The 9,193-nt window shown below is 40.0% G+C and overlaps 1 protein-coding gene across 1 annotated transcript in view; it reads left to right on the top strand.

Annotated features, from left to right (window-relative positions):
• The first annotated feature begins 2,377 nt into the window (after positions 1 to 2,377).
• LOC139753225 (uncharacterized) overlaps positions 2,378 to 9,193 on the top strand; it is a 54,259-nt gene continuing 47,443 nt past the window's right edge. Inside the window, exon 1 of the mRNA XM_071669487.1 lies at positions 2,378 to 2,536. Within this exon, the coding sequence (XP_071525588.1) occupies positions 2,471 to 2,536 (66 nt within the window). The 5' untranslated portion in view covers positions 2,378 to 2,470. The remainder of the gene's footprint in view (positions 2,537 to 9,193) is intronic.

The following is a 9,193-nucleotide window of genomic DNA, read 5'->3' as shown; positions in this document are numbered from 1 at the left end:
TGTCATTAATCACTTCCAGCATTGTTAGATGTTCATATCCAATATTCTCAGTTAATCACTTCCAACAATACCAGTTGATCACTTCCAACAATACCATTTGATCATTTCCAGACAGTCCCATTTGATCACTTCCGACACTCCTGGGTTGTCTCTTCAAGCATTTCCAAGTAACGCACTCAATGTTGCCGCAGCCCTGCATATTTTAGCAGTAATGCAGATGTCATTCATTTATTACACAGCTTTGTTTTTTAAACTTCATGAGCACGATGGTACAACCCTTTTGGTTCGATAACCTGGCGGCCGTTATAGTGAAAGGGTCGTACAGTTATGCTTAAGGGTCGTTGTGTCAAGCTTAAGAGGGTTAGTGCTCTTATTTTCTCCCTGATGCGTGATGCACTTGTCATCCACATAACCCTGGTCTGTCACGCAAGTCTCTCTCCCTCCCATAACGTTGCCAGCGTTCCTTCTACAAAGCACAACCTTCATCTGTCCCACACTTAACATCCCCTTACCCTTCACAACCTCTGGTTGTGACATTGTCACTCTCCTTCCACTCCAATAACCTTGATCTGTAACGCACATACTGCCCCTCCCTCCGCCTGTCCACACAAACAGTTGCACTGTAGTGCACGTAATGTTTCCTCGACTTCAAGAATTTTAGTCCGTAAATCACTAATTTTCCGCTGCACACACAAATAACAGTAGGCCTCGAGAGAGCACCTACCCGAACCCTTTTCCCCGGCCATTTTGGTTTAATGCTTTTTTTTTTTCTTTTTCTGTCTAACCATTGTCAAAACTTTAATGGACTTCGTATTACTCTCATCTTATTATGTACTTTCCAAAACACCTGCTTCCCAGCTTACACAGCATTGGTCCATAAAATACTCACTGTTTCCCACCAGTTGTCAAAGTCTTAAAATGAAAAAAATGCCTCCGCCACATCTCAACCCATACCAAATCTACCCTCTATACTTCCACCGCGCCATATATCAAAACCCGTATTTAGTTTCCTTTCTATATTTACACCGCACCGCCACCACAGGTGTACAATATCATTATTCCCTCCAAATTCAGTGACCAGATCACTTGGCACTTCCATCATTTCTCTTTCAATCAGGCATCTACCCTACAAACTGAATTGTCCGCCATTCTTATCTCTCCTACGCTGGCAGAAATCACTGTCACAGACATCTTTATCATCTCTGATTCTTGATCTTCACTACTTGCCCGTAACACCCTGAGATCAGAATGTAACATGTTGGTCTCCTAAGCCAGAGACAAATATTCAGACATTATTGCTCAAGGGATTCAAATCAAATTGTTATGGATAACCTTTCATATAGACCTCCGTGAGCATGACAAAACTGATGCTTAGTAAAGATTTTGAAAATAAGATTGGCTGTCAGTCAGAATCTTCAAAACTATAATTAGAAAGGAACTAACGGACCTCTTTTAAGGGAATAGACGAGTTCAGATAAACACGTAGAAATATTTCAATCATTGTGAAATGTGTAAAGTAAAACAGATTACAAGAATTTTATATTGGAAAGTCCAATCACGGACAAAAGTCCACATCAAGGCCGGGACGAAATTGGAATATAGGTTAATGAAAGGAAAAGAAAAAAAGAGAGACAAGGGGAAGCATTTATGAATTTTGGAGGAAGAGAAAAATCTGTCTTTTACAATGTGCCGGGTCATAGTTATTGGGAAAGACATGAAAAGGTAGGGAGTACTAAAGCTACATTATAGGTACTATTGACGCTGTAGCCTATTTGGAGATTTTAGCCGTGTTAATTATAAAGTTTGTGGCCAAAGATTTGAAATTATGTAATGAAACTTTTTTAATGAATCAACTTTGTAACAATCTATGCACTATTAATCCACTGGAATATGACTAACATCCTTTGTGACATCGGTGATCCTTGTAATCTTTTTGCGCTACCACTCACGGGATATCAGGTGCACAGTAAATTTGGCTCGGATACCAGCATAAATCAAAAACAAGCAGAAAACAAAGTTTAATATGATAACTATATTTCTGAAGTTCTTCGAAAATCTTCAAGCAGTCATTTATGTATGGAGAAGTCGGGAAAGTGGTGTGCCAGAAAATCTGGGTGTGTCTCATGGTACCAACGAATTTTGGCGCCTCCGTCATGAGTGTGGCTGCCAGCTGCATGATCAAGGAAACTAACCGAGCATAGATAAAGAGTAAATGTAATTATGAGGAAATTGTAAGATTTACATAGAACAATGAATATGAAATGATTTTTTTCATACCTATTGCTAATTATTTTGTGAATCAGAATTTTTGATAAGGTAATCAATATGTTGTTGGTATACGATACGTTTTACCCCGTTCCGGCAACGATACGCCTGGACATACAACTAACGTGGTAAAGGTATCGCGCCACAGTCAAGACACCGCGTTAGATCAAGTTGAAGGTGCTTCAAAAGAACCAAACTTCTCAAAATGGGCCTGACATTTAACATCAAAGCTATCTGCACCCTCAGTGGCTTCCTGAAGTTGATTGAAATCGTAAGTAGTGCCCAAGATTTCCCACGTACGGTATAGGGAAGAGAAAGTTGGCTTGGCGTTGTCTGTTCCAGGCTGCACCACCCTGGGGTTCGGAGGTCTCGCTATGCTTTTACTGTTTATTTTTTTTTTTTTTTAAGAGAAGCAGGTGAAAATCATGAATGGAAAGTCAGCTATCTTGTGTCGATTTAAGTTTATATTGGTATCGTGTAAAGATGTAGAAAAACAAGCGAGATCGGCTCATGCATGTTGTTTCACATGTTACCTGTCTCGCAGGTGTGTAATGCAGCAATTATATTTTGGTGATAAGTGATTACAGGTAAAACGAGGGATGGAAATTAGTGATTGAACTGAACCAGTTTGTTTTAGCAGGTGGGACCGTGTGGGTGGTGGTGGTTCTGTGTTAGCTTACTAATTTTCAGTATGGTGTTTTTTTTTTTTTTACTATACTGATCGCATGGATGGTGGTGTCATTCCTCACCTGATGTTAAGTTTGTTTTTCTGAGTTGTAAAGGTGGTTAGAGTAAGTATGTCATCAGTTCAAGTTGCCGCGTAGTTCTCTTGGCATAATTAAATGTACGAATGTATGGTCTGCTACAGAAGTTGCAGTAGTGTTGACGGTAAGTTCTGATGTCAAAAATATGATGTTAGCAGTGCATTGGTGTCTGCAATAAAGGTCTCCAAAATATTGATATAAACGGTATTTTGTGTCATGATGTTACATTGTAGGTTGTCTAATTGGGGTTATCTATTAATTTATTGGCTACTTATGTTCGCTGGATAGGTTGACTTTGTTAGTTGAACAAGTTGGCAGGGATGGCGTCTTCAAAATAGATTATTTAGATAGTGTTAACAGTATAGGTTGTAAAGAATAATGGTAACAGTGCAAATTGGTTGTATGTTATCAGTCGACAACAGAATGATTGTTGAGCCATACATATACCATCCACCTTAAACACATCTCAGAATTTATTTTTTTATGCTTAAATTGATTGGTATGAAGATTATCACAATAGCCTCTAACCGAAAATGCTTAACATACGGGTTGAGTATTTGATTTATATAAGCTGAAGGGCTCAGCAGAACGTTTTGTGGTGTATTTGTTAGGTTTTATTGCATTGAAGTCAAACATTCTATGATGGCAACAAATTTATGAAAAACAGGCCATTAGCTTCATGTACCTTAAACACGCCTCGCATGTTGATGCAGGTTTGTGAACAGTTCGTCTTTAAAAGCTTTGACCTAAAGCCGATTTCTCGCTGATATATATATATATATATATATATATATATATATATATATATATATATATATATATATATAATATATATATATATATATATATATATATATATATATATATATATATATATATATATAATCAATCCACAAGTTCATTTTTGAAATTGCATGCCAGCCTCTCCCACCCTTATCAGAATCATACGGATTTTTAGATATAATAGTCCTAGAATATTATGCGTAACTTGATTTTGTTTTCTTGCAGTGCTTTCTACAGACTTCGTTTACTTATAAGTTGTTTTTATGCCTTTTTTCATACATCCGTAACTACAACAGTGGACAGTGGGAATGCGTGATGCCGATTTGACTGCCGTGATTGGCGTATGTGGGGGTGGGGACTTTGTAGTGTGGCCTTCACCTTTTGAAGAATTGTGGAGGAGGGAGTGGGCGGAGGGGTTTGGCAACTGTGGGGCGTGGCAGCCATGAATGGCTCTTGACAGAAAACATTAACTCTGGTACTGTGTTTACGTTTTTGATGTGTGTAAACAGAAATAACGTGTTGCCACGTAAGCTAGAAGGTCGCTGAGTTTATAAATCTTATCTGACTCTGCCTTGCTATTTATCAGCTGTAACATTATTTCGTTTGGGTGTCAGTTTTGATATTACGATGGAAAGCTTCCTCTAACAACGGCTGCGATGCGCAATTTGCTGGTTTTAGGTGTTGGATTTTTTTTTTTTTTTTTATCTAAGAATGAATAATTCACTAGGCAAGAATGTCGTTACGCTCTTCTTGCTCGTTCACTTGATAATATGGGGGAGATTGCACTTCAGTAATGTAATCCAAGCAAAATAATTCGAAATTTGAGCAGTTTAACAACAGTGAAGTGATAATTTTCATGATTTCTACGTTAAGACAGGGGCTTCGAAAGCTTATGTGAAACCGTTTCTGTTCGTTTGAGGACAATGTAAGGCGAGATCACACGACTTGGTCCTATACTACGTTTCTGTTATTCGGCAGAGTTTGTCGCCATGTTTTCCATCCTAACCCACGAGATACATATCCCGCCGAGATCTCGCTTTGACCACATCATGCAAGTCTTAAGGCAGGAGTTCGTCGCCATTTGTTCAGTCACATGTAAAACAAATTAAGCTATATTCGCTTCCGCAAGATCCCATGGAAGTTTCAGATATATATATATATATATATATATATATATATATATATATATATATATATATATATATATATGTATATATATATATATATACATATACATGTACGTGTAGGAAGAGAGGAAAGTGATTGGTTCTCAGTGAATGTAGGTTTGCGGCAGGGGTGTGTGATGTCTCCATGGTTGTTTAATTTGTTTATGGATGGGGTTGTTAGGGAGGTAAATGCAAGAGTCCTGGAAAGAGGGGCAAGTATGAAGTCTGTTGGGGATGAGAGAGCTTGGGAAGTGAGTCAGTTGTTGTTCGCTGATGATACAGCGCTGGTGGCTGATTCATGTGAGAAACTGCAGAAGCTGGTGACTGAGTTTGGTAAAGTGTGTGGAAGAAGAAAGTTAAGAGTAAATGTGAATAAGAGCAAGGTTATTAGGTACAGTAGGGTTGAGGGTCAAGTCAATTGGGAGGTGAGTTTGAATGGAGAAAAACTGGAGGAAGTGAAGTGTTTTAGATATCTGGGAGTGGATCTGTCAGCGGATGGAACCATGGAAGCGGAAGTGGATCATAGGGTGGGGGAGGGGGCGAAAATTTTGGGAGCCTTGAAAAATGTGTGGAAGTCGAGAACATTATCTCGGAAAGCAAAAATGGGTATGTTTGAAGGAATAGTGGTTCCAACAATGTTGTATGGTTGCGAGGCGTGGGCTATGGATAGAGTTGTGCGCAGGAGGATGGATGTGCTGGAAATGAGATGTTTGAGGACAATGTGTGGTGTGAGGTGGTTTGATCGAGTAAGTAACGTAAGGGTAAGAGAGATGTGTGGAAATAAAAAGAGCGTGGTTGAGAGAGCAGAAGAGGGTGTTTTGAAATGGTTTGGGCACATGGAGAGAATGAGTGAGGAAAGATTGACCAAGAGGATATATGTGTCGGAGGTGGAGGGAACGAGGAGAAGAGGGAGACCAAATTGGAGGTGGAAAGATGGAGTGAAAAAGATTTTGTGTGATCGGGGCCTGAACATGCAGGAGGGTGAAAGGAGGGCAAGGAATAGAGTGAATTGGAGCGATGTGGTATACAGGGGTTGACGTGCTGTCAGTGGATTGAATCAAGGCATGTGAAGCGTCTGGGGTAAACCATGGAAAGCTGTGTAGGTATGTATATTTGCGTGTGTGGACGTGTGTATGTACGTGTGTATGGGGGTTGGGCCATTTCTTTCGTCTGTTTCCTCGCGCTACCTCGCAAACGCGGGAGACAGCGACAAAGTATAAAAAAAAAAAAAAAAAAAAAAAAAATATATATATATATATATATATATATATATATATATATATATATATATATATATATATATATATATATATAATGTGAAAAGATAGTAATCGCTTGCTAGCAGTTTACTCATTCATTTTCATAATGAAATCTTTGCCTTGAATACTCGTGACCCATTTAACAGATTCGTTGCCAGAAAAGATGATTCCATAATAAACGAGAGGCACGTTCTTAATATATGAGATGTTATTCTCATAAAGTTTGTGGAAAAGTTAAAAAAAATCACATGAGGTTTGATCCCACTGCCATATATACTGAATCGTAGATGGATATGCTGATTAACACCTTGAATTATGTAAATGTAGCTGGGTTCTTGATGACAGGGATGCTTTATCCCATGAGTGACGATTGTGATGCCATATGTGGTCAAGATCCAAATGATGGAGAACCAACTGTTGAACACGCCTCTGTGAAACCAGCATCACAGCTTACAAGTTAATTAGATACAGTTGTAAGCAAGGGGAACTCTCTGAAATTAAGGCAACTATGATATAGTATGAAATGCAAATCTAACAAGGAGAACATTTGACAGGTGGCTGGCAAATGATGACTTGGCTTGTTACAGGCAGTGACCACCACCACCACGAGATGTACAAAGAATCCTCGCCTTGAAATCCTTGGTTTAGTTTTATGAAAGTTAATCTATATAACTCAAACACGATCAATGCACTTTTACCATGTTGAAGGAAAGAGTGAAGTTTGTACAGAGAATGGGTTGGGAAAGTGTTGAATGGTAGAGAGGTGGGAGGAGAGTGTGGGTCGCGACGAGCACTCCCTCACTCCGCCTACACGCTGTTGTCAACGAGGTCACCAGGTTGCGTTCCCTCTGCGATTACAAGCTTTCTTGCTTGCAGTACATCGAGTTTTTTTGTTCATTAAGTAGATGCACGGTGCATCAGGGCAATGTGTTTTGCTCTAAGTTATTTCTTTGCTTATTTTTGCAAAACAACAGCTCAGTAAGCGAGGCTACAATTTCGAAAGCGTGGAAAGAGCGCCGACAAACGCTGCGATCTGACCGTTGGCTTTGTTCTCAGTCACCTGTTGATACAAAGAAAAAAAAGCGATAGTCGCAAGGAAGCATATTATCATCTGTTTTCCGAATGAAACGTCGTTACAAATTATTAGTTTTTATGTTAACTTCTTTACGGTAATGAAAAAAAGAACCAATTTTTATGACTCGCTGCCATCTAGGACATACATACGAGATGTTGCTCTCTGACATTCATGCAAGAATTTGATCACGTCACAGTTCGTGGCCAACATGCCCTGAGTATCACGGCGTGGCCAAGACGAGCGAGGACGAACATCGACAGCTTTAGCGATGCCCTGGAACATGTTGCCTTGCATTACCAATGCGTTGATTTAAGGTACATGTCGCTACAAGATCCCATGGTGTACTGGCATCACTTGGACTATATCGCCACCACATGTAATGTTACTAATTCTTTATAAGTAGGGTTGAAGTGCAGTTGAGAAAGGTGCATAGATCAAAACATGGTGAGAGTTTGTATGGCATTGTCACTCTTATCATAGAAGAGCCTTCTGCATATATGATGAAGACCTGTGGGAGACTGATGATGACATGTAGAGTTCTCGCTGTACAGCCATCCACAAGGCACCATCGGTAAAGAAGGATTTGCGACCAGGTCTTTTGAAATGTCGCTAATCATCAAGCAATAAACTCTTACTTAAACCTCAACCTCAGTACTACACCAAGAGCACCTATGAGCTAGGCTCGGCAAGGAGCACTGTTCAGAAGACAGGCAGACGCTGTATTGCTCAATAGAGGAATGACCTGAGTCAGGATTTACTACCTGCCACTTGACACAGGATGAAGGAGGCCCTGTATGCCGCTGCCACAAAAGTTGCCTCTGTGAAGACACTCCATGGTGAAATGATCACCGATCGGATTGTTCAGGTGGCACTCAGAATATTACCTCGAGATGTAATCCCGCGAAGCTAATCTTTCTAGCAGTGCTTGATGACCAGCTGGAGCTACCCGTCACGGACAGGCTCAGTGCAATGCCCATGATGCAAGAGCCAAGCTAGTATGTCTCTTGGCAAGTAGGACAGCATCCCAGCATAGTTGCTCAAGTGTAGGAGCAGCAGCTTGTTCCCTCGTCTTCTTCACCATCTTATACTTTACTAGTGTGGAGGACCATTGTATTGCCACATAATTTACTTGACGCAGTACGGGCTGGGTCGCACAGCGTGCCAAGAATAACGCTACCTCGTTACTTAAGACAAAGATGATATACCAAATCTCTCTCCTTAGTGTCCTGTTGTGTGGCAGTGAGACTTAAGCACTTGTTACCGCCATGCATATACACTTCCATGTAGGATCTATGATGTGATCAGGGGAAACCCTGGAGAGGCCAGAAGGTTTTGGTTGTGGCCAGGATGATCTAGATATGGTGCATGATACGTTAGAGAGGATGTATTGAGCAAATGAGGTCGTTCCTTTTCCTTTTTTAGTGCTTTCTTGCTGAAGCTGGAATGCTCTAAAAGAATATATATATATATATATATATATATATATATATATATATATATATATATATATATATATATATGAAATCAAGTGAAGATATACCCTCTAAGGCTCACTGTTCTTAACGCTACTTCGCTAACGCGGGATAAGGCGATATGTATGAAAAAAGAAATATAGTCTTGGGGGGGGGGGGAGGGGGGCGTAGAATGTGTGGAGAGTTATCTGGGAAGCCAAAAATGGGTATGTTTGAAGATATACTAGTCCCAACAATACATGGATGCCAGGCGTGAGGATGGACGGAGGAGTGAGGATGTGTTTGAAATTAAATGATTATAGGACAATGAAATGTGAGGTTTGATCGAGTGAGTAATAAAAGGGTAAGAGAGAAAGAAGAGGATGAGTTGAAATTGTATGGACATAGGGAGAGAATGAGTAAGGAAAGG

The sequence above is a fragment of the Panulirus ornatus genome, chromosome 1 (assembly GCF_036320965.1).
Source record: "Panulirus ornatus isolate Po-2019 chromosome 1, ASM3632096v1, whole genome shotgun sequence".
Classification (NCBI taxonomy): Eukaryota; Metazoa; Arthropoda; class Malacostraca; order Decapoda; family Palinuridae; genus Panulirus; species Panulirus ornatus.
The sequence above is the reverse complement of the archived record's forward strand: the minus strand, read 5'-3'. Positions and strand labels throughout refer to the sequence as shown.